Source organism: Acomys minous, assembly GCF_964271855.1.
Source record: "Acomys minous genome assembly, chromosome: 11".
In the NCBI taxonomy this organism is placed as follows: domain Eukaryota; kingdom Metazoa; phylum Chordata; class Mammalia; order Rodentia; family Muridae; genus Acomys; species Acomys minous.
This window is the reverse complement of record NC_140492.1, coordinates 20,007,226-20,032,327: the sequence shown is the minus strand read 5'-3', so window position 1 is coordinate 20,032,327 and position 25,102 is coordinate 20,007,226. Positions and strand designations below refer to the sequence as shown.

The window sequence follows — 25,102 nt, the reverse complement described above, 5'->3', positions numbered from 1 at the left end:
GTCCCCACAGAAACAGGTGCACAGCCTCCAAAGGCTAGTGCCACATCCCTGGCTGGCAGGCAGCCCTTGAACTCCCTAGTGCACAGAACTAGCTTGTGTTTGCAAAATCACCAGTGTCTGTGGGTTTTTGCACTGAGCCGACCCCACAGTCAGAATCACAAGTGGACCTGATCTCAGATCACCCAGAAAAGCCACAGAGAGATCTCCTGGGTTCCTAAGCAGCCCCAGAGTGCCTGCAGGACCCCACCCACCTGGCTGGCCAGCAGCTCTTGAGCTCCCTGTGGCACAGAACTAGCTTGAAACTGAAAAATCTCTAGTGTTGGTGGGTTCTAGTACTGAGCAGACCCCACAGTCAGAAACACTAGTGTATCTGACCTCAGCTTACCCAGCAAATCAACAGAAAGTTCTGAGATCCAAGCAGGCACTGGGCATCCACTCCAACCAGAGACGTCACAATGAAAAGAGGTCAGCATTAGAACCCAAGCAACAGTACCCAGGACCATTTGATACCACCAGAAACCAAAACCAGCAGTCCCACTACTACAAGCAGCCCTGGAGATACTATCTCAGCTGACGCACAAGAGAAAGATTTCCAATCTGAGGTTATGAAAACGATAGAGATCTTAAAGGAGAAAAATAAATCCCTCAAATTAGAATTAGAATACACAAATAAAGAAATCACTTGAAGAAACTTCAATCAAACAGGAGAAAGAAGTGAATAAAAGGTTTCAAGACCTAAAACAGGAAATACAAGCTATGAAGAAAACACAATCTGAGATAATCCAGGAACAAGAGAAGAGGACAGGACCAACAGATACAAGCATGACCAACAGAATTCAAGAGATGGAACAAAGAATATCAGAGATAGAAGATATGACTGAAGAAATAGATATAGCAGCCAAAGAAGATGTTAAATCTAAAAAGCTCCTGACACATAATATCCAAGAAATCCAGGACACTGTGCAAATACCAAACATAAGAATGCTGGGGTGAGCATATGTCCCTGTTGTGTGGTAGGGCATTTTTTGGCTATATTCCAAAGAATGGGATAGCTGGGTCTTGAGGAAGCCCTATTCCCATTTTTCTGAGTAAGCGCCAGATAGCTTTCCAAAGTGGTTGACTAGTTTGCATTCCCACCAGCAATGAAGGAGTGTTCCTCTCTCTCCACATCCTCACCAACATGTGGTGTCATTTGAGTTTTTATCTTAGCCATTCTGATGGGTGTAAGGTGGAATCTCAGTGTCATTTTGATTTATATTTCTCTGATGACTAATGAGGATGAGCATTTCTTTAAATGTTTCTCAGCCATTTGGTATTCCTCTGTTGAGAATTCTCTGTTAAGTTCCAAGCCCCATTTCACAATTGGGTTGTTTGGTTTTGTGGTGTTTAATTTCTTGAGTTCTTTATATATTTTGGATATAAGACCTTTGTCAGATGAGTCATATTCATAGCTGCCTTATACATAATAGCCAGAACATGGAAACAGCCTAAGTGTCCCTCAGTTGAAGAATGGACTAAGAAACTGTGGTACATTTACACTATGGAATACTACTCAGCTATTAAAAACAAGGAATTCCCAAAATTTGTGGACAAATGGATTGATCTAGAAATTATCATAATGAGTGAGTTCACCCAGAAGCAAAAAGAGACAAACGGTATATACTCACTTATATCAAGACACTAGTCCAAGAGATATGTTCAATGAAAAACTTTACTTATCAGGAAAGAAGGTCAGAGGAGAGGACATCCTATTGAGACTTTAGGTGAGAGTAGCATGGAAGAATGGGGAAATAGAAGGATCCAGAGGGTCCTGGAAACCTACAAGAAGAACTTTATGACAGGCAGATCTGGGTCCTGGGGTCCTCCTCAAACTAAGGCACCAGCCAAGGAGAATATAGGCAGTAAACTTCAAACCCCTACCAAGACCTAGCCGACGAATAGGATATTCTCCACCAGTGAGTAGAAAGTGAGATCTGACTCTCACACGAACTCTGGTGTCCCTTTTCTGACCATGTCCCCTGGATGGGGAGGCCTGGCGGCACTCAGAGGAAGGATAGCAAGTTACCAAGAAGAGACTCGATACTCTAAGAGCATATATAGGGGGAGGAGGTCCACCTCAGTCACAGACATAGAGGAGGGGAGAAGGGGGAAGTGGGAGGGAGGGAAGGATAGGAGGAAACAAGAGAAGGGCTAACAATCGAGATGTAATATGAATAAATTAATAAAAAAGAAGAATGATAGGGATAGAAGAAAAATAAGACTCCAAAGTGCAAGGCCAAGAAAATTTTTTTCAACAAAATCATGGAAGAAAACTTCCCTAACCTAAAGAAAGAAATGTCCATAAATATACAAGAAACCTACAGAACTCCAAATAGAATGGACCAGAAGAGAAAATCTTCTACCACATAATAATCAAAACACTAAGTGTACAGAACAAAAAAAGAATATTAAAAGTTGCAAGAGAAAAAGGCCAAGTCACATATAAAGGCAAATCTATCAGAATTACACCTGACTTCTCAGCAGAAACTATGAAAACCAGAAGTGCCTAGATGGAAGTCGTGCAGACACTAAGAAACCAAAGATACCAAATGAGACTACTATAACCAGCGAAGCTCTCAATCACCACAAGGAAAAACCAAGATATTCCATGACAAAACCAAGTTCAAACAGTACCTGACCAGTTCCATAGATGATACAAGAAGGAAAACTCCAACCCAAGGAGGATAATTTTACAAAGGAAAACAAAAGAAATGAATAACTCGACATCCACAAAAACAAAAGAAAGGAAGCTCATACACACACGCTGTACCACTACCAGCATCAAAATAATAGGAACGATTAACAAGTAGTCATTAATATCACTCAACATCAATGGCCTCGACTCCCCAATGAAGAGACACAGGGTAACAGAATGTATACGAAAATAGGACTCATCAATCTGCTACATACAAGAAACACACCTCACCAATAAAGATAAACATTACCTTAGAATAAAGAGCTGGAAAAAGGTATTCCAAGTAAACAGACCAAAGAAACAAGCTGGAGTAGCCATTCTAGTATCTAATAAAATAGACTTGCAACCAAAACTAATCAAAAGAGATGGGGAAGGAGAATTCATACTCATCAAAGGGAAAATACACTAAGATGATGTCTCAATTCTAAGCATCTATGCCCCAAATACAGGAGCACCCACATTCACAAAAGAAACATTATTAAAGCTTAAATCACACATTGAAGCTCACACTTTAATATAGGCAGACTTCAACACCTGACTCTCACCAAGGAACTTCTGTAGCTGATAAACACCTTCAGCAATGTGGCTGGATACAAAATCAGCTCAAAAAAGATCAGTAGCACTTCTCTATACAGATGAAAAACAGGCTGAGAAAGAACGTAGGGAAACTACACCCATCATGATAGCTACAAGTATAAAGTATCTTGATGTAATTCTAACCAAACAAGTGAAAGACTTATACAAACAAAAACAAAAACAAAAACAAAACAAACAAACAAAAAAAACACCCTTCAAATCTCTAAAGAAAGAAATAGAAGAAGATATCAGAAGATGGAAAGACCTCCCATGTTTGTGTTTCAGGAGAATCAACATAGTAAAAATGTTCATCTTATCAAAGGCAATTTATAGATTCAATGCAATTCCCATCAAAATTCCAAGAAAATTCCTTACAGAACTTGAAAGATCAATTATCAACTTCATATGGAAAAACAAAAAACTCAGAGGAGCTAATACAATCTTAGACAATAAAAGATCCTTGAGAGGATTCTCCATCCCAGCTCTCAAGCTGTACTATAGAACAGGAGTAATAAAAACAGCATGGTACTAGCATCCATACAATGGAAAAAAAGACAGCATCTTCAACAAATGGTGCTGGTGTGACTGGATGGCTACATGTAGAAAAATGCAAATAGACCCATATTTATCACTGTGCACAGAAATAGATTAAAGACCCGAACTTAAAAGTGGACATTCTTGAAAGTGGGACAGAGGGGAAGACTTCCTATTGGGACTCTAGGTGAGAGAAGCAAGGGAGAAAGGGGAAACAGAAGGATCCAGAGGGTCCTAGAAACCTACAAGAAGAACATTATGACATGTGGGTCTGGGCCCAGGGGTCCTGCTCAAACTATGGCACCAGCCAAGGACAATATGTGCAGTAAACTTCGAACCCCTACTCAGATCTAGTCAATGGACAGGACATTCTCCACAGTTGAGTGGAGAGTGGGGTATGACTTTCACACAAACCCCGGTGTCCCATATTTGACCATGTCCTCTGGATGGGGAGGCCTGGTGGCACTCAGAGGAAGGATAGCAGGCTACAAAGAAGAGACCTGATACCCTATGAACCTATACAGGGGGAGGAGGTCCCCCTCAGTCATAGTCATAGGGAAGGGGAGTAAGGGGAAAATGGGAGGGAGGGAGGAATGGGAGGATACAAGGGATGGGATAACAATTGAGATCTAATATGAATAAATTAGTAAAATATATTTAAAAACACTGGACACCCTAAATCTGTTGGAGGAAAAGTGGGGAAGGGACTTGAACTCATTGGCACAGGAGACAACTTCCTGAACAGAACACCAATAGCTCAGGCTCGAAGATGAACAATTAATAAATTGGACCTCATGAAACTGAAAAGCTTCTGTAAGGCAAAGGAAACAATCAACAGAGCGAAACGGCGGCCTACAGTATGGGAAAAGATCTTCACCAACCCTACGTCTGACAAAGGGCTAATATCCAAAATATATAAAGAACTCAAGAAATTAAACACCACCAAACCAAGTAACACAATTAAGAAATGGGGCTCAGAACTAAACAGAGAATTCTCAACAGAGGAATATCGAATGGCTGAGAAACACTTAAAGAAATGCTCAACAGATTTAGTCATCAGAGAAATGCAAATCAAAATGATTCTGAGATTCTGTCTTATACCCATCAGAATGGCTAAGATAAAAAATTCGAGTGGCAACACAACTGGCAAGGATGTGGAGAGAGAGGAACACTTTTTCATTGCTGGTGGGAATACAAACTTGTACAACCACTTTGGAAATCTATCTGGCGCTTTCTCAGAAAACTGGGAATAGGAGTTCCTCAAGACCCAGCTATTCCACTCTTTGGAATATGCCCAGAAAATGCTCCACCACACAAAAAGGACATATGCTCAACTATGTTCATAGCAACCTTATTCATAATAGCCAGAACCTGGAAACAGCTTAAATGTCTCTCAGTTGAAGAATGGATAAAGAAACTGTGGTACATTTACACTATGGAATACTACGAAGCTATTTAAAACAAGGAAATCCCGAAATTTGTGGAGAAATGGAGGGAACTAGAAATTATCATACTCAGTGAGTTAACCCAGAAGCAGAAAGACTCACGTGATATATACTCGCTTATAATTGGGCACTAGCCCAAAAGGCATGTCCCACAAAAGTCTTCACTTACCAGGAGATTGGGATAGATGTGAGGACATCCTATTGGGACTCTAGGTAAGAGAAATATAGGAGATGGGGAAATAGAAGGACCCAGAGGATCCTAGAAACCTACAAGAAGAGCATCGTGACAGGTGGATTGGGGCCCAAGGGTGTCTGTTCAAACTATTGCACTAACCAAGAACAATATAAATAGTAAACATCGAATCCTTACTCTGATCTCTCCAATGGACAGGACATTCTCCACAGTTATGTGGAGAGAGGGGACTGACTCTGACATAAACTCTGGTGCTCCATATTTGACCACCTCCCCTTGGTGGGGAGGCCTTGTGGCATTCAAAGAAAGAATAAGCAGGCTACCAAGATGAGACTTGATAGCCTATGACCGTACAGTGGGAGAGGAGGTCCTCTTCAGTCTTTGACCTAGGGGAGGGTAATATGGTGAAAGCGGGAGGGAGAGTGGAACGGCAAGATACAAGTGATGGAATAACAATTGAGTTGTAATCTGAATAAATTAATTAAATAAATTTTAAAAAGAATCTATGGTTCATTTACCCAATGGAATACTATTCAGGTATCAAAAACAAAGAAATCTTGAAATTTTCTGGCAAATGGATAGAGCTAGAGACAATCATCCTGAGTGAGGTAAACTCAGATCCAGAAAAACACACATGGTATATTATCACTCAAAAACGGAAGTTAGCTACTTAATTCAGGTTAACCAAATTACAATACAAGAGAGTGATGTGCCAACCAAGGTCCATGTAGGATGTGGACCCAGACCTTCTGCTCAGATGTAGTAGACAGGCAGCACAGTCTCCTTGTGCATTCCACAATATGGAAAGTAGGGAGTACTTCTGACACGGACTCAGGCCCCTTAATGGTGTTCACTTTCAACCCCGGCAGGTTAGCCTTTACAGACCACTTAGAAAGAGGTTACAAGCAGTACAGAGGACACTAGATAAGCTGAGGTTAGGTGTTAGGGGAAGAAAGTTCCCTTTTCAAAGGACTAGGGAAGCAAGGGAAAAGGGATGAGGGAGGGGATGGAATTGGGAGGGGATGAGGGAGGGGTGGGATCAGGAGGTGTTAAGGAAGGGGCAGCAATTGGGATGTAAAGAATTCAAACTGTAGATCAAGCAGGTACCTTACATTCCTAATTCCGCTACATGGAAATATCTCTGAGACTGGCTGAGATCGGAATGTCTATGCATAGACAAGGCTTCATGTTGGTCACAAATTCTCTGTGACTTATAATTAGAGGCCATTCTTAGTATGGCATGAAGGAAGATTTGCAGATGTCTTACTTCTGCTCATACAATGAGCAGAGAACCAGCCTTAATTGTTCTGTGCATCCTGCACACCTCATACAATTATAATGTTAGAACTGTGTAATGCTTGTGAGAAATGTTTTCAGAACGAAAGGACCAGGTACTGATACTGGATCAGACACCACAGGATTCATTCCTCTCAGCATGCTGGACACTGACATCCTGCATCCTTCATGTTCCATCCACAGGTGCCTCAGTTGCTGTTATCCATCAGAACAGAACAGCTCCCAGGACAGTGTTGTAGAAAGTCTCTGATCCCAATTGGTCCAGCAGTTCAGACTGTCCCACACAGGACTCCTGTTAGCCCTGGAATTTCTCAACATTTAGAAAATGGACCACAAGCCGGGTGGTAGTGGCGCATGCCTTTAATCCCAGCACTTGGGGGGCAGAGGTAAGCGGATTACTGTGAGTTCTAGGCCAGCTTGGTCTACAAAGCAAGTCCAGGACAACCAAGGCTACACAGAGAGAAACCTTGTCTTGAAAAAAAAAAAAGAAAGAAAGAAAGAAAGAAAGAAAGAAAGAAAGAAAGAAAATGGACCACAAATGTTGTCCCTGGCTTGCTTGACCATTTCCCTAATTTTGGGGGCCCCTTCAAAACTATTATTCTCCCTAAATGAGCCTGAAGAAACCGTAAGAGAATGGCACTCCATTTCCTCTAAGGAGGGTTGGGTAGGTGTCTGTTAGCTCTCTTGGTCTACAGATGATTATTTTTCATTGGGAGTTGGTTATAAGTTATTATGGGTCTTATACAGACAGATAACTAGGTTGCACTCAGAGACATTTCTCTTTTCCTTTATCTTTCTTTTGTAGATAAGGGGATAGGAGGTGAAAAGAAAGAAAGTGGGAGGTATAGAAATATATAGGGAGGATAGAACAAAAGGTAGATTATTGAATCTACTTCTCAACTCAAGGCCTTGTTACTCACAAATCAGGTTATTGTTAATTAATTAATTAATATAGAATTTTGTATATCGATGCAAAATAAGTATAATTCTGATACATTGGTACAGAATTCAAATCTAAGATTATTAGAAAGTTTTGGGTGACTGTTCACACAGTAAATTGTCTCAGTCATTCCTTAATTTTGGAAGCTGCTAGTCAGGTAATTAAGTTTTATTCCTTCTCAAGTCTCTGGTGGGGTTGAAGACCAGATAGATTAGTTTTACAATTAAGCTCAGTTGGTTAGAGGTTAAGATGTTTTTAGATCAAGATAGATGTTTTAAGTCAGTGGAGATGAGATATGATAGATAGTGATTTTTTATTCAGAAATTTAGACCCAACAAGCTAAAAAAGATGCTCATTTCAAGTTTGACAAATACAAATAGCCAGATCACTGTGAATTTAACACTTATATAATTCCTGATTGCCTTGTGGTTCTTCCTGCTGTATGTAGTTTATTTTATTCATGTGTAATAATATAAATGTATATGTTAAAAAGAAACATAATAAACAAAATAAAATAAAAAAGATGGACTCAAAAGGAAGTCCAAGTACAATTTTATTAGAATTAATAAAACAAAACAAAACAAAAAAACTTCAGAGAAGGCAATCTGTACACATTGGCAGCCTGGAGGGGAAAAGATGGCGAGGAGAAAGAACGGAAGCCTAGAGTTTGGTAAAAGATGGAATGGAAGTCAAGCCATGTGGGGATCAGTGGATGTCTTGAATTGTATCCGATACAGACAAGAAGAGTATTATAGCATCATAGTGCTGTGGCAGATTTGAACAGAACTATCAAACCAAACCTTACATTAAAAAGCTCTGTGAGTTTTTAAATGAAAAACAATAGACCAAATTAATAAGCAGAGATATTAGTAGATTGTCAGATCCACTTCTCGTACAAGATGACATGAGGCACATATATTAACAGTGTCTGAAGCTGTGAAGTAGGAATGAACATATTCCTATAATTTGCATTATTTTATTTATAAGTTCATTTGAATTATGTCCAACGACCGTCATGCAGTGTAAATGTCATTATTCTAAATGCGAAGCTGAATGGCATTTTTAACTAGAATTTAAGGCTTTTATTTCTGCAAGGTTGGAGTATATTCTCTGACTTCTATAACCTTAACATATATTTTAATTTTATGCTATTTACATACAAGTGGTATGCCTTTTCCTTTTACCCAAGGGTCTGCCCAAGAAATAGCTGCCCAAGAATTTCTAGGCAAGGTCATTTGGACATGATCTGACTTACTAAACTATTACTGGAATTTCAATAGCACAATTCCTTCTTCGACTGCCAAGTTTTTCAACCGACCTCACGTAACCCTGCCGCTTCTCCTGCCTTCCTGGAATTGGAGTAGTCAGTACCAGCTGACTAGTTTGACTTTCTGCCCATCTACAGGTTTTATCGACTGAAAGGAGATGCAAAAAAAAAAAAAATGCCCTACTGACACCCTTCTGGGCTTCAAACTAAACTGACAAAAGAGAGATCAACAAGAGGAACCATATTTAATGAGGTACTTGGGAAAGACGGTCCCAACAGTCAGGAGCACACAGTCATCTAGTGTGTCTGGTTTAAGCTGATCCAGATGTGAGCTGCTCCTGGAGCACTTAGAGCCAGTATAGGATAAGGACTTTGGCGGTGAGGTGTGGCCATAGAATTTATGACAGGATCAGGGAAAGACATTCAGGGTGAAAGACAGTTGTCTTAAGCCAAACATAGTGCTTTCTTCTTCTTTTGAACTAGACAATGAATCAAACTTTAATTTAAGGTTACATTGTGCCACAGAAATACATTTCAACTGATTAAAAGTCTAGCACAATGAAAGAGAAATTATGGCACTGAAACTGTTCAATATACTGTTTGTTTTCTAGGCTTTGTTCCACAAAAACCTATGCTAGTTTCAACATTAGAATTCTTAATTCTGTAAGATGGAGGAGCAGACCTCAAGCCAAAATCTACTGGGTTATAAAATGCAGTTTATAGTGGGGGACGAGGTCCTCTTCTGTCACAGACCGGGGTGAGGGGGTGAGGGGGAGAGGGAACGGGAAGATACATGTGAGGGGACAACAATTGAGATGTAGTCTGAAGAAATTACTTAAATTTAAAAAAAAAAGAGCAACAACAACAAGAAACCAAACCAAACCAAAAAAACAAACAAACAAATGCAGTTTAAGCCCGGCGTGGTGGCGCACGCCTTTAACCCTAGCACTTGGGAGGCAGAGGTAGGTAGATCCCCATGAGTTGAGGCCAGCCTTGTCTACACAAGTGAGTCCAGGATAGCCAGGATTGTTACACAGAGAAATCCTGTCTCGAAAAACAAAAACAAAAACCACACCAAACCAAAATAAAACAAAACAAAAAACCCAAAATGCAGCTTAAATATGCACTGGCCCTCCAAATAGCAGTTCAAAACACTGGGTGCTGTGCTCATTACAGAATCGGACTGATAACATTGACTGAAAGCCTCCCCCAATGACGTATTCCATCAACAGCATGCGTCAAGTCAAAAGCTAGACAGGGGCCAGGCGTGGTGGCGCACGCCTTTAATCCCAGCACTCGGGAGGCAGAGGCAGGCGGATCGCTGTGAGTTCGAGGTCAGCCTGGTCTACAAAGTGAGTCCAGGATGGCCAAGACTACACAGAGAGACCCTGTCTCGAAAAACGAAAAAAAAAAAAAAAAAGCTAGACAGATTCCAACCACTTGACTTCAAGCCAAGTAGATTCTATATGCTTAGAAATGCTAAAAAGATGTTTCATTATAAATACGGAAGGAACAAAACATCACTGCCCCAGTCCAGTTTCAGAATCGGACTGATAACATTGAAACTACCAAGAAAATAGAACAAGGGTAATAAATACAAAATTAGTCCATTTTCTCTTTCTCAGCTGTTTAAGTCCCACAGTATTTGCGAATGCCACTAACCTGCCGACTCCTGAAGGCACACACTTCCACCGCCACTAACTGTTTTCAGAACACTGTGCTGTTTTATATCCTTACACATTCACTCTAGCTGAGTAGCCTGGGTAGCTGGTTAGCCATTTGTTTGGTCATATGACTGCCATGGTGACCAGAAGACCACACGGAAGCAGGTGAAGTCAGAACAGTCACATGCATGACAAGAAACCAGGAAGCAAAACCTATAGCGTTTAAGTCTCAGATGGAAACTCTGGACTCTCCTTTACATTAACATTTCCTTTGGTAGAGATTGGGGGGGCGCAAAGGTGGCTAAAGGTAAAAGGCAAGTGCACTTACCAAGGTCAGAACATTTAGGATTAACGTTCTGCTTTGATTTAGTGAACATCCTCCTATCACTACTCAGTAAGTTGGTGAAGGTATCATAGGCACTCCATTAAAGCTAATTAAAGTGCACTGCCTAGCCTATTGTTTCCATGGGGGTCCCCTCCCCCACCCGACACAGAGTTTCTCTGTGTATCCTTGGCTGTCCAGGAACTCTGTCTGTAAATCATGCTGGCCTTGAACTCACAGAGATCCACCTGCCTCTGCCTCCAAGTACCGGGATTAAAGGCTCTCACCATCCTGCCCACGAGAGGTTTTTCCTTAATGGATTCTCCCATTAGTCACCCCCGGACATGCAATTCTTTTCATTTGATACATTCAGCTTTGTCATTTCTCTTTCACAGAAGTTCATGGCAAAAAGGAGGACACACTCTTCATGACTTAGAAAATAATTAAGCCAGGGACTATCTCTAAGTCTCCCCTCTGGGGTTCGAGATTGCTATATAACCCCACAGTGGCCAGGCATGGTGGCTCGTGCCTTTAGTCCCAGCACTCTGGAGGCAGAGGCAGGCGGATCTCTATGAGTTCGAGCCCAGCCTGATCTATAAAGAGAGTCCAGAGCAGGCAAGACTACAAGGGAAATCCTGTCTTGAAAAACAAAAATAAAAACCAAAAGGCCACGGTGTAGCAGTGTATTGTTATATCAGGGTTGAGGAGTTGAGAGAAAAGGGAGGACAGTGTGATGAGAGGAGAAACCAATCAGAGGACTTTAAATGCCGGAACAACTATTAAAACAGCACAACACCAAATAAGTAACCGGAATGATTTTCTTACAAGGACTCAGCTTGTGGAAGAACCATTTTCATTGCCATTGCATTAAACACCTGTATGAAGTAAAATTGGTTTTGAGTAACATTAGTAGAAAATATGTTCTAGAAAGAGCAGGTAACTGGATGTAAAAACTCTGGTAGCGATGGAACAGTCTCAGATGGTCTGCTGAGGCCAGAATCTAATGAGGACGAAAGTTTTGTCTGTGGGGGATTTTCGAGAATGCCTGTAGAAATATTACACGGTGCATAAACCAGATTGAATCATTTTCACAAGCGTCATAAAGATTCGTACTGTCAAAGTTCTTTTCTATGTTTACTTCAATTCCATACAAAGAGATGTAGAACACCTAAACACAGAAGACAGCATTCGCACAAGATACCTAATTCCTTAATATGATAATGCATACACTTCAGAACGATTCCACCATCATTACACTTAATGGCTTTCTGAGACTTCACAGTGGTGGTCATGGAAAGCATCACCCCTCCCCCACCCAGAATCAACATCTACAAAGCAGCCACCACCTCCTATGTGTCTTCACTTCTTGTGTGTTTTGTTCATATTTCTTAACTCTGCTGTTGTTGCTGTTTCTTAGCAAAACTGGTAAAAACAAAATTGTAGTCATTGAACATAGCAGTGTGACAATCAGTACATTTAAAACCTTCTGGGGTGAAGAGCGCACCGTGGGACGTTTAGAACTGACTAAAGAACAAGTTGGTCACGAGTTTTCCTGGCTTGAAGACTTCCATAACTTTCATCATAGGAGGTCTGACTAAGGCTTGTTTCAAAGCTGACTTGAGAAAATTTGGGATCTGAAGTGATGTGAATAGTGCAATATGTTCCATCCGATTTCATTCCATTCTTGGAGTAGCCACAAGGATTGAGTAGAGTGGCGTCATTGACAGACATGGTATCAGGTCAGGAATTCCACTCTCCCGAGGGACGTCCTTTGCAGTAATACCATCTTTCATGTAGAACTGGTTCATAACTGCTGGGTCAAGCTCACGCATCAGAATTTCCAGGGTTTGATCAGACTGACTGATGACGTGGCTCTCTGTCCGGCTCCATTTGGAAAAATTGCATTAAGAAACTCTATTTCTTCCTGGAAATTCCAATGGTGAAATGCCCTTGGTGATAAGGCTTCATGAAATTCTTAGGAGAATAAAATAAGCTTTGAATTGAGCCAATCCCACTGTAATCCCTAGCAAGCTTCAACAGGGGAAACAGTGCTTGCAATAAGAGGGTGGTTGGTAACCCATGTCTTCAAAATAAACTGCCACTTGGAGACAAACATGGTACCCTCACCGAGTACATAAGCTTCCTGCTTGTCAGTCTTTTTCACATGTATGATTGAACATTGCGCATCCTTCAAAAGGGCATCCCACTCAGGTCTTGGGATGATGCGAAGGTTCCCAGTTCTCCTGTCTGCAGAACCAGACCTTGAACATTTTCTTTGTCCCTTTGAAAAACAAATGGGTGCCTTTCATCACTGTAAGACTAGCGAAGAAGCAATAACCACAGAAATCAACTAAATTAAGTCTGTCCTCCCTTTGCCACTGCGGATCGTCCAGCTGTGTTACTGAAGTTCAGGTTCCTTTACTCAGTTAGTTAGTTAGTTTGTTTGTTTAACTTTTAAAAAATGACTAATAAAAATTTCCCAGGTATTTTTGTGAGCAAAAGTTAAACGCGAGTCTGTTGGAAATAGACGCAGATACAGTTCAGTCTCCTGTAGCTCTCTCTGTTTTCTCGCTTGAGAGAGTTGAATGAGCTCTGGCCAATGTTGCTGGCCATACAGGGTAAGCAAGAAAGCAAGCATGGTGGTTACAACTTCAACACTTAAACAGGTAACACCAATACTTCAAAAGACAGGGCAGGATGATTTTCATGGATTCCAGGTCAGACTAGGCTAGGCCACATTGTGCATTCAAGGCCAGTCTTGGCTATAGTAACATCCTGCTTTAAAGTCAAAACCCACCAACGCCACCACCAAGGATGAATATATAACATGTTGTCTAGTTGTTCATAAAACCTTTTTGACCATCACAGGGACTATTGCTTGATCAATTGATCCCCAGTTGGTTGTACTGTTTTGGGAGTTTATGGAGCCTGATTTTTTGATCACTCCTCCCTCAAGGGGCTGCCTCGCCAGGCCACAGGGGGAGAGGGCTGAGTCTTGATTGGACTTGATGAGCTGGGATGGGTGTATGGGAGGGGGCCTCTCTTTTACTTAGGAATAGGAGAGGGGGAGGTGGGAGGGGAAGAGGGTGGGGCTGGTAGAAGAGCAGGGATGGGACTTGGGAGGGATGTAGAGTGAATAAATACAGTAATAATAATAATAAATAATAATAATAATAATAATAATAATAAATAAAATTGAGCCAAATGTGGTGGTGCTCACCTGTAATCCCAGCACTTGGGAGGCAGAGGCAGGTGGATCTGAGGTCAGCCTGTTCTACAAAGCCAGGGCAGCCAGGGCTATCTAGAAAAACCACACACACATACACACACACACACACACACACACACACACACACACAAACACACACACACAAAGAAAAGACACAAAACAAAACAAAACAACAAAAAACCAGAATCATTGTGCTGGGCACAGTGACACACGCCTATAATCTCAGCACTTGGGGAGGCAGAGGCAGGTGGATCTCTGTGATTTCGAGGTCAACCTGGTCTAAAAAAGTGTGTCCAGGACAGCCAAAACTACACAGAGAAACCCTGTCTCAAAAAACAAACAAGCCAGGCGTGGTGGTGCACGCCTTTAATCCCAGCACTTGGGAGGCAGAGGCAGGCAGATCGCTGTGAGTTAGAGGTCAGCCTGGTCTACAAAGAGAGTCCAGGACAGCCAAGGTGACACAGAGAAAGCCTGTCTCAAAAAACCAAAAAAGAAAAACAAACAAAATCTCAGTTTGTGGCCATTTTTAAAAAAATAATTTACTCGCATTACATCCTGGTTGTTATCCTCTTGCTCTTATCTTCCTATTTGCATCCTCCCTCCCTCTATTTCCCTATTCCCCTCCCCTAGACCTCTGACTGAAAGGGACCTCCTCCCCCGCATATGACCACAGCCAATCAGGTCTCATCCAGATAACCTGCTTCTGCTTCTTCTGTGTGGCCTCTCCGCTAAGGAGAAGTGATCAAATCAGGGGCTCCAGAGTTCACGTCAGAGGCAGTCCCTGCTCTCCCCACAAGTGTGGGGAATATGCTGTCCATTGGCTATATGTGAACAGGGGAACTAGGTTTACTGCATGCATTGCCCTTGATTGGTGCAACAGTTTGTGCAGAACCACCTGGGTCCAGATCCGCAGGCCTTGAATGTCTTCTTGTGGGGCTCCTGAACCGCCCCCCCTCCGTCCTTCTATCCCCCTATTCTTTCATACCAGTCTCAGCAGCACCTGGAGTCCAGCAGCAAGTTCCAGCATCTGTCCTGATTACCCACCATTTTACCTCAGCCTATCATGTCTCCTGTGGTGTTTTGTTATGGAAATCTAGTAATAGTAACCCAGTACCAAGGGATGTACCAATTGCTAGCTAGAGATATTAACAGTGACATGATTTATCATGTAGACCGATATGGCTAGGACCACAAAACTATCCATAAATAAACTCCCCAGTGGCTCATTTGATTTAACAACCATAGTGCCTGTGTTAGGCAGACACCTCTCTTACATGTCCTCATCTATGAGCATCTACCTCCTAAGGTAGATTTGAGACTTTTACCCTTAAAACTTCAAATTTATGTTACGAATGGAGCTCTTCTCTCTTAGGAATGTCTTACAAATCTCCTTGCCGACATAATATGGTCTCAGCGTCCAGAAATAGATCTCAAGTCTTGTCTTAAAACAAGAGAAATGTATAGTTGAGATTAGAAGAACAAGCCGGGCGTGGTGGCGCACGCCTTTAATTCCAGTACTTGCGAGGCAGAGGCAGGTGTGTGAGTTCGAGGTCATCCTGGTCCACAAAGCGAGTATAGGACAGCCAAGGCTACACAGAGAGGCGGTGCCCTGAAAAACCAACCAACCAACCAAACAAACAAACAAAAATTAGAACAATTTCTAGTTCACACATTTGCAAACAAAATATAATGAAATAACGAACATTGTTAAAAATATTGTTCTTTTCTCAATAGAAAAAGTAAATTTGGGGTTTGTCCTTAGCTTATTTTGTGCTCACATAATACTGCAACTGAGACTGGTGAATTATTATATTCCAAATAGAATGTGTTCGCCCAGAATCTAAGTACTCCAAGATGGATGGCTCAACCTACACCTACCAAGGACCTTCTCTCTCTCTCTCTCTGTCTCTGTCTCTGTCTCTGTCTCTCTGTCTCTCTCTCTCTCTCTCTCTCTCTCTCTCTCTCTCTCTCTCTCTCTCTCTTTTAAAATAGGTTTTGATTTTTCAGACAGAGTTTCTCTGTGTAGCCTTGGCTGTTCTGGACGCGCTTTGTAGAGCAGGCTGGCCTCAATCTCACAGCAATCCGCCTGCCTCTGCCTCCTGTTGTGCTGGTATTACAGCCATGTGCTACTGTGTCTAGCTCCAAGGACCTTCTTGATGTATTATCCCAGGACAGAAACTGTGTGTGTGTGTGTGTGACAGAAAGAGGAATCTTCTTTCATAATAATTATTCTTATAATAATTCAGTCTTCTAGTAACATTTTTAATTCTCAAAAGAACTTTTATGTCTTATTTACCTATCATTAGACCCCACTTTCCAATACTGTTGTCTTGGACATTAAATTTGTAAGACTTTGGTGAGAAATTTTCAAACTATAGCCCGATCAAAGACTATATTTTTATTTCACTGATGTCTGCCCTATCTTTTCACCCAAATATCAATAATGCAGAGTAATGCAGTAGTGTAGGAGTTCTTATGTAATGTTCTGTGAACGCACAGTTCCACCTACCATGCCTAGTAAAACAGATGTGTGAAGAGCAAAACTGATAGGTACACAAATTTTGAAAATGAGTCAGTTCTTCAAAATGGATTTTTGTACTGATTTATCTTAACTCACAAATTACTATTCTCCATTTGTACCAATTGCAAGCTTTCTAAAATGAAACACTTATAAGTTAACCTAAAAATAGTTACCTCAACATTGTATACTTGGACATTTGACAGTGTGCTAAAAAAAATTGATGGCTGAGTAAGAAACTTGTGGAAATGAGCTGAAAATGCATGCTCCATGTGGGCCATCAGACTTTTGTTTATCTATTAGGCACTAGGGATTTTAAAAAAGAAGACTAAAGAATAGGATTTTGAGGGTCATTGTAGTGCCAAACTAATGAAATTAAAGTTTAATATTGTCAATTTTAAAAAAACATTATAATAGTTCTTTAACATTAACATTAACTGTTTTTTATAATGATGGTCCTGAATATCAAAGATGCTTCTCTCTGCTCTCTCACTACTGAGATGTGTCCCCAATCTCAGGCAACATCTGTAATTTCAAATGGAAGAACCCGACTTTCTAAAACTGTCAGTTCTCTGGAGAATCACGAAGCCCTTCTGTGAATGAGGAGTTACGAAACGGTAATCTCTCATCTGGGGAAAAGTGGCTCTGAGGTCCATTTTCACAGAGATCCCTGCGCTTGCGGTCTCAGTGTTCTCAGAAACAATGCTTGCTTTGTAATTCTTGCTTTATCCCTAAAAAATTCGTTGCTTCTAATCATTTGACGACATTTATTTTCTAACAAGGATGTAGCACCATTAAAGATGAAAAAAATAAATAATTTGTCAAACTAATATGGCAAATACAAGGAGTCAACCAAAAAAAAATCACAAAAGACGGTTGAAGACATCCAAAAGACTGATTAAATATGATTGTAAAGGACAAAGACTTATTACAAGGTTTTTGAGAGTTACAATGATTCTGTAAAACAGAGTGTTTCATGAATTCTTTACCAAGCTTGCTTTCCTTGCCATGGATTAAATTATCCCCTGATTTGTATGTGCATTGGATTATTGTATTTGTGACCATGCACTCATTAATCTACCCTTCCCTGGGCTGCGCCCTTACTCTGTCACCAGCTTAGTTGGTGCAATCGAAGATGTTTTTATTTCCGGCTTTCCCTCTCATTGCTAGGCTTTTTGTTTTGTTTGTTTTTCGAGACCCGGTTTCTCTGTGTAGCCTTGGCTGTCCTGGATTCTCTCTCTAGACCAGCCTGGCCTCTAACCCACAGTGATCCACCTGCCTCTGCCTCCTTGAGTGCTGGGATTAAAGGTGTGTGCCACCACACCCGGTGCTGTTAGGCTTTTCTTACAGTTAGTTTATAGTAGACTATTACACACATGGTCATTAATCGTTAATTTGGCAACAGATTAGAATTATGCATCATCTGGGCAGTGAGTGATTCTTTCATAATGTGGTTTGTCTTATGTCTGTTCATTTATATTCTCGTCAGTAAATAAACGTTAAATCCCTAGAGTCTAGAAGTGACTGGAACACATTCCAGTACATGAAGTAGACATAGACTGTCAATACTGATGTATTTAACAATTAGTCAAGGAAAGTACAATCCAGAGGACTTCCAACAGCTCTCTGCTCGTTTGACTTTGGTCCTCCAGCAGGTTCCTTGCTTGTGAAATTCCTAGAAAGGCACGTGCTACATAGGAAGTAGTTGGAGTTCTGGGCCCTGCCGGGTTTGGGGACCTTACCGGGAGGGAAGAACACCGTTTCGTTTGGAGACTTTGAGTAAGCGGGCCATCCCGTAGAGCAGCCTAAGGCTCTAGTCTCAGGTTGTGGGGTCAGAACGTGAGAGTTTAGCAGGAACCCCCAGGCCAGCACACAGTAACCTGCAGGACGGGCGGTTCTGGCGGCCTTTCCATCGCGCTGGGCGGGGCTTAGAGGGTGGGTGGGGCAGCCCAGGGGGCGGGGCAACAGCTGAACCCCGTCCGCTGCCGCCGCGGGTCACAAAGTAGGGTTAGGACGGGCGGGGCGGGGCCGGCGGGCGGGGCGGGGGCGGTGACGGCGGCGGGGGCGGAGCGGGAGGCGGAGTCGCGGAGGCTGGAGGACAGCGCCATTCCGGCTGGCCGCTCCCTCCGTCCGCCTGCCACCTTCTCCCGGAGCCGTCAGGCGAAGCCCAGTGCGAACGCGTGACGCCGCCCGCCTTGCTCGCGCTTTCCGTCGCCTGCGCTCCATGGGCCGAGGCACCGTGGACAAGCGGTGCTGAATAGTGGGTGCGGAGGACCTGAGGCGGCGGCAGTGGCGCTCTCCGGAGGCAGTGTCTCGCAGCCTGCCCCCGGGGCCCGCGTTCGCCCGCCACCATCGCCTTCGCGCCCGGCTGGTTGGGGTGCCATCCTCCGGTGCTGTCCTCGCCGCTGCCCCGAGCCCGGCCGAGCGCTGCAGGCGGGGCCATCGCGGGGACCATGACCGTGGAACAGAATGTGCTGCAGCAGAGCGCGGCGCAGAAGGTGAGGCGCGGGTTTGGTCGCCGCTCCTCGACGGGGCCGCGTGGCCCTCCCGCCCGGCCCGGCCCGGCCACCCCGGGGTGTCGCGCTCGGTCCCGCGGGGCTCCGTGAGGAGCGGGGTGTGTAGTGAGAGGCTTTCGGTTCACTCCCTTCTGCTGATTGCTCTCCTGTAACCGACAGCGCGGGGTTCCCAGAATGACCCCCCACATTCCTGCGGTGCCTTGCCGAGCTTTGTAATTAAACTTTCTTCTCCTTCGCTTCCTTCTCCAGTTCCCTATCTTCCTCAAGAATGTCACTTGTCACCCCTTTTGGACAGTTTCTCTTTCGGAGGTGGTGTTATTTCAGGCCTGCTGTTCTGCGGGGCGCGGGGGGAGTGGGGGTGGGGTGGACGACAAAAATCCCTCCTCAAATTACCTGTCTTCCGGGGCAGGTACATCGACCCTGGGTGGACTCTAGGCAATCCGAGGGTTAGATTGGTTAATTTTTCTTTTTCTCCTGAATATAAAAACTATATCTCAAGAATGGAGACCTTTATGGCTGTATTCAAATATTTTGTCCCCTAAGTTTGACCTTGCTTTCCCGTTCCTTCACCCTTTACTCTTGAATTAATCTCACGTAGGGAGAGCTTTACATCTTTGCTTTTAGAATAGCACCTTGCTAGTCTAGATTTTAAAGAATCTTAAAAGCTCCATCATAGCTTACTCCATGCCCTGAAATATAGTTGGTCATGACTTGTTTTGTCTACCCTGCCCCCCCTTCCCCCTTATTGGTGTGAAAAGCGTTTTGAGCACAAGGGAAACATTGGCTTAGTCGTATTCTAATTGTGGGGCAATTAGGTTTACAGTGAACAGCCAAAGCCTTGTTTGGCTCCTCTGTATGCGCAATGAGTGCCACACCCTGTTGTAGTTTTGAAACACCATGCTTGCAGTCTACCTGTGTTTGTCTTTAAAGTAAGGCCTGTTGTACTAAAATAGACCAATAGGGGCAAACAGCAGGTTAACTTTTTTGCCCTGAGAATAGTTTTAGAATTTTATATTACGTGAGATAACTAAAGATGCCGGAGCACTTCAGAAGGCAATGGATAGTGCATTCTTGTTTTAGGCACGTTCGTTAAAGGTGTTTTTGAAGCCGGTTTTGTTGATGTTGCTTGTGCATTGAGAAGATTATGGCAGACTCTAATGAATTTGTGGCAAAAGTCTTTAAGGCTGATAATGGAGAAAACGGTGTGCCTCCTAATTCCGTATGTTGTATATTGAACACTGTAATCTTCAGGTTTTGATGTTGAGTTTGTGGTGGAGTTATTAGTGGAAGGTCCTGTGCTCTTAGGAATACTAATTGATAGACTCCACACTTTGTTGACACTGGGTTTGAATTTTAAAACTTCGTTATTTCAAAGTCGGTAATGTTATTGGTTTTTTTTCTTCTTCTTCTCTTAAACTTGAAAATGGCGAGGGATTTATTTAGTTTGCAGGTTTTGTAGTTGTTTTGACTTAACTGCTTCCTTGCGCAGAGATAACTACCCTGATGGCTCAGCGCTCTGTAAAAAACTGTAGAATCAAGAATCAAATTACTGAAAGTGATCTTGGTTATCCAGTCCAATACTCTTGTTTAATGAGCCTCCTCTCCCCAAAGAATATAGTCTCTAATTCAGAATATTCATGTTATGATGCTGTGTTTAGCATGTGTTAAGTATGTTAGATCACTTCGTTGACATTAGGGAATGTATTTAGAGCAACATCATGCGTTTTTGTACATCTACCATATTTACTTTTAATGCTGTTGTGGATTGAACTCAGGGCTTCATGCGGGCTAGGGAAGAATTCTACCAACTGAACTACATCTGTAGTTTCTTAAATGTGTTTTCCTTGTTAATATGCTGTTTCAGCCAGGCATGGTGGCACAAGCCTTTAATCCCAGTACTAGGGAGGCAGAGGCAGGCGGATCGCTGTGAGTTCTTGGACAGCCTGGTTTGCAAAGTGAGTCCAGGACAGCCAAGGCTAAAACACAGAAACACTGTCTGGACAAAAACAAAAACCAAACAAGCCAAACCAAACCAAACCAAACAAAAAAAAAAAAAACTCCCCAAACCAAAAACAAAACAAATAAAGAAAAAAAAACTCAAACCGCTGTTACTTTGTTACTAGTATTAGATCCAGTTCAAGTAACAGGTTTATAAATGTTTGAAACAATCTAATTCAAAGTTTTAAAGTTATGCCAGAAACTAGGAAGTGTATTTCCCCCTAAGAAGTAGGAAGTGAGCTCTATGCTCAAGAAGAAACAAAAGTGAAACTGTTTTCACTTAGAAGCTTCATCATAGGCTGTAAGGAAAAGGAGCCGGTATCTGGAGCATGCTGCTGTGTAGTCCGAATTTTACCTGGTTTACTCTTCCCTAGTTTACTCTTCCCTAAAGAGTTTGTTGGTCTTTTGACAAATTTTACATTAAAATGGCTATTATTGTAGTTGTTGGAATGATTTTCCTTATTTTCAAGACCCTACCCCCTTTTATTGTAAAGAGCGGTAAGATTGCAGTTTTTTAAAAGTAACATTCTACAAAACCAGTATTTTGTACGCCTACTAAGTGAGTTGTGACAGTGTAATATGAAGAGAAAAGGGGGCTGTGTCTTCCCTTCCTGTAGTCTCTGCTGGATTGCTAAAGTTAGCCCAAGCCAGGGAGTTAGGCAATGTGGGAAAACTGCAGAGAGAGCAGATTTTCTTAGGTTGAGACGTTACAGGTGAGGGTTTGGCAGGACACAGAGTACAGCTAAACCTGCGCTTATTTTGTTCTTGGAGCTGTGTCTTCTTCCTTTGTGCTTGATATTTAGATATTTACCTAGGTGGAGCATCTTTATATCTTAGAAGGAATTTGAGACATAAATTCACGTTTCAAGTGCAGGTTCTTTAGGGAGGGATTGGGGACTTCTTCCCAGGAAACAAGGCGAGCATCCCGGTGAGTGAGTTACCTGTACGTTACCTGTACACAGGTACAGCAGGGCTTGGAATTCTTCTTGCCACGTAGTAGGACTCAGTAAATATTTGACAAATTTGTGAGTGACTGATTTGTTAGAAGGAAAGCAAGTGCTGTGAATACTTAGATTCCTAAGTAAAAATTGAAGTTCAGTTGAGAGACAACGAAAGACTGAAAAAGCATCCAAGCTAAGAAACTAATCTGTAGAAGGAAAAAGACAGGATGTGGCTTAGATCTAATTCCCCCTTCTGTGACCTTGGGCAACTCATTAAATGCCTCTAAGTCTTCTTGGAAAGCTTGAAACTTTGTGTAGACGTGAGAAACTTCTTCAGATCTGAGTGTTTAGTGGAGCTAAGCAAGCAATTATTATTTTAAATGTAATGTGAGGCTACGCAGAGGCATAGCTAGCCTCTTCAATGTCAAAGATCAAGAAAATAGATTATTCAAAAGGCGCTATTGTTCGTTCACTCCGCATAAAAGAGCAGTCAGGAAAATCGTAATTTTAATTAATAAGGTAAATGTTAATTATCTAGATATGCTCATCACTGAGAAAGCTGGGACAGAAATATGAGAGAGGGGGAGAAGGAAAGAAGATGTTTACAAATATTTATAATGGTTACCACTCATATTTTCTAAACACAGCAAACCACAATTCAAAACCAATAAAGCAGCTCACCAAAAATATCATCTTGGGCGCTGGAAAGCTAGGTCAGTCTGTAAAAATGTTTGCTACCCAGACATGAGAACCAGTGTTCGATTTTCAGCATCCATGTAGAAGCCAGGCACAGGGGCACCTGTTTGTAACCCAGCACTGGGGAGAGACATTATGGATCCCTGAAGCTCACTGGCTGCCTCCAGCTGCAAGAGTCTCCAAGTCTAGGGTAGAAAGATATTAAAGGACACATTCAGCGCTGCTACTGGCTTATCACTACTAGGGCGTGTAGGTGCACGCTATGTGTGTTTGCATGCAGGCACATGTCCTGGCAAGCATTTGAAGGTCAGAGGACAACTTTGAAGTCAGCTTTCTCCATTCCCTTTTGCAAGGGGGTTCTGGGAATCAGATTCAGGGCCCCTGGCTTGTTTGGACTTGTTTAGCCATCCAGCTGGCCCATTGCTTGTTTGATCGTAGTTCAAACAGCCCTTAGGTCTTGGGGCAAAACTGATAGGCATTCAGCAAAAACTGCATTTGAGTTCTTTATTTCCCCAGCCTAGGAATTTGCTATGGGGACATGTCTGTCTTGTGATGTGGGGCAGCATAGTGAACTCACAGTTTTTCACTCAAAAGAAAGTGAGCTGGACTTCACGAAGTGCCTTTTGGATACAAGATTAAGTTATCCGAGATGTTCAGCACTTAGACGCACTAAGTATTAGACTGGGTGCTTTTTTTTTTTTCTGATTGAGGGGCAGAATTAGGTGTTTTGGGCATGCTAAGCTATGATTTGGGGTTGGTCAGTTTTGGCTAGTCTTGGTTTTCACATGGAACCATAGTTTTTTTTCCTTTGTTGTGAAAAACCTATCCTCTTTTTGCCATCAAAATGTTTTTGAGCTTCAGATGTCTTCCGTATTTCCATATATATTTAAATATTACTTTTCATATAGTTACTGGTTTTACTTTGACAAAGAGTGGCAATAAAAACATCTGTTTCCTAATTGAAATGGTAAAAATGTTAAAGATGCTGTTAAAACTAAATATCACGCATAGACCTGTTTGTAGAATGAAGTCTCACAATCCATTTTATTTCTTAAAAGACCTTCTGATATGAAAGGCCCATTGCTGAAACCTAGGAAGCAGTCTAGGTTATGTAATGAAAAACCTCACTTAAACAATGCTATCAAGTGTTGGAGAGATGGCTCAGCAGTTAAGAACATCAGTTGTTCTTCCAGAGAGCCAGAGTTCAATTCCCAGCGCCCACACGGCGGCAGCTCACAACTGTCTGTAACTCCTCTTCCATAGGATCTAGTCTTTCACAAATGCAGGCAAAATACCAATGTACATAAAGTAAAAATAAATAAACAAATTGCTTTTAAAATATGCTATCAAAAACAAAGAACATTTTATGTAGTCTAGTTGGTGGAGAAGATGGGAAAGAGCCAGGCGCAGTGGGACATGCCTATAATCCCAACACCCGGGGAAGCAGAGGCAGTCGGATCTCTGTGAATTTGAGGCCAGCCTGGTCTACAAAGAGAGTCCAGGACAGCCATGGCTACACAGAGAAACGATGTCTTGAAAAATAAAAAAGAAACAGAAAGTTTGGAAAGAAGTTGGAGGAAGAATGGTAGGTGTGGCATGAATTGTGGAGAGATATATTGGCCAAGGCTATTTGTTATTTTGTTATAGTCATTGTTAGAGCTGAGGACAAAGAAGAAGGCTGCTCATTTGAACTGTGAGCCCGCACTGCATCTGTTGTTGCTGTTTTTTTTTTTTCCGTTTTGTTTCGTTTTTGGTTTTGTTGTTTTGTTTTGTGTTGGTATTCAGTGGGAAAGGATTGGGTATGCGAAAGGCATTTAGGCTTCAGGGAGGAGTCGGTTTCAGAACTGAGAACCTAGTTTCCATTAAAGCGGGAAGGGTATTTGTAGGGAAGGACCAAGGAAGACTTGATGCTTTTTTAACACCAATGGGGGCGGCGATTACACAATGGAGTGTTTAAATCATAGTGTATATTTCTGTGCCGGCGTACAAGCAGAACCAAACACCTTATTCCCTTAGGGCGGTGCTGTAAAATCCAGTTTGGGCTGGAGCTCTCTGAGCTGTCCACACCCTCTACTGGAAGCTTCTAAGCCAGTCCAGGCAATCTCAGCATGAGGTCCCTCAGGGCTTTCTCAGAAACCCTAAGAAAGTGGAGCTCTGAGCACCTGGGAGGATGAGGGCTAAACTAGGAACAGCCTTAAGGCTCCTCCCTTTGGGAGGGAGCTGCAGTTCAGCA

General features: G+C 42.3%; 1 protein-coding gene, 1 long non-coding RNA gene and 1 pseudogene across 5 annotated transcripts in view; 1 reads left to right on the top strand and 2 right to left on the bottom strand.

Annotated features, from left to right (window-relative positions):
• The window catches only part of LOC311609027, a 54,540-nt gene extending 43,806 nt beyond the window's left edge, over window positions 1-10,734 (bottom strand). Inside the window, exon 1 of the long non-coding RNA XR_014783237.1 lies at window positions 10,648-10,734. This is a non-coding gene — a long non-coding RNA (uncharacterized lncRNA). The remainder of the gene's footprint in view (window positions 1-10,647) is intronic.
• A 1,625-nt stretch (window positions 10,735-12,359) lies between these two features.
• LOC311608999 (S-adenosylmethionine decarboxylase proenzyme-like) lies at window positions 12,360-13,102 on the bottom strand (annotated as a pseudogene). The gene has a single exon. The product of its transcript is annotated as an S-adenosylmethionine decarboxylase proenzyme-like (transcript).
• A 5,980-nt stretch (window positions 13,103-19,082) lies between these two features.
• Window positions 19,083-25,102, top strand: part of USP25 (ubiquitin specific peptidase 25) — a 107,770-nt gene continuing 101,750 nt past the window's right edge. For all 3 annotated transcript variants that reach the window (XM_084801705.1, XM_084801706.1, XM_084801704.1), the window contains exon 1: window positions 19,083-19,216. In XM_084801705.1, coding sequence (XP_084657831.1) covers window positions 19,172-19,216 — 45 coding nt within the window. In that variant the 5' untranslated portion in view covers window positions 19,083-19,171. The remainder of the gene's footprint in view (window positions 19,217-25,102) is intronic.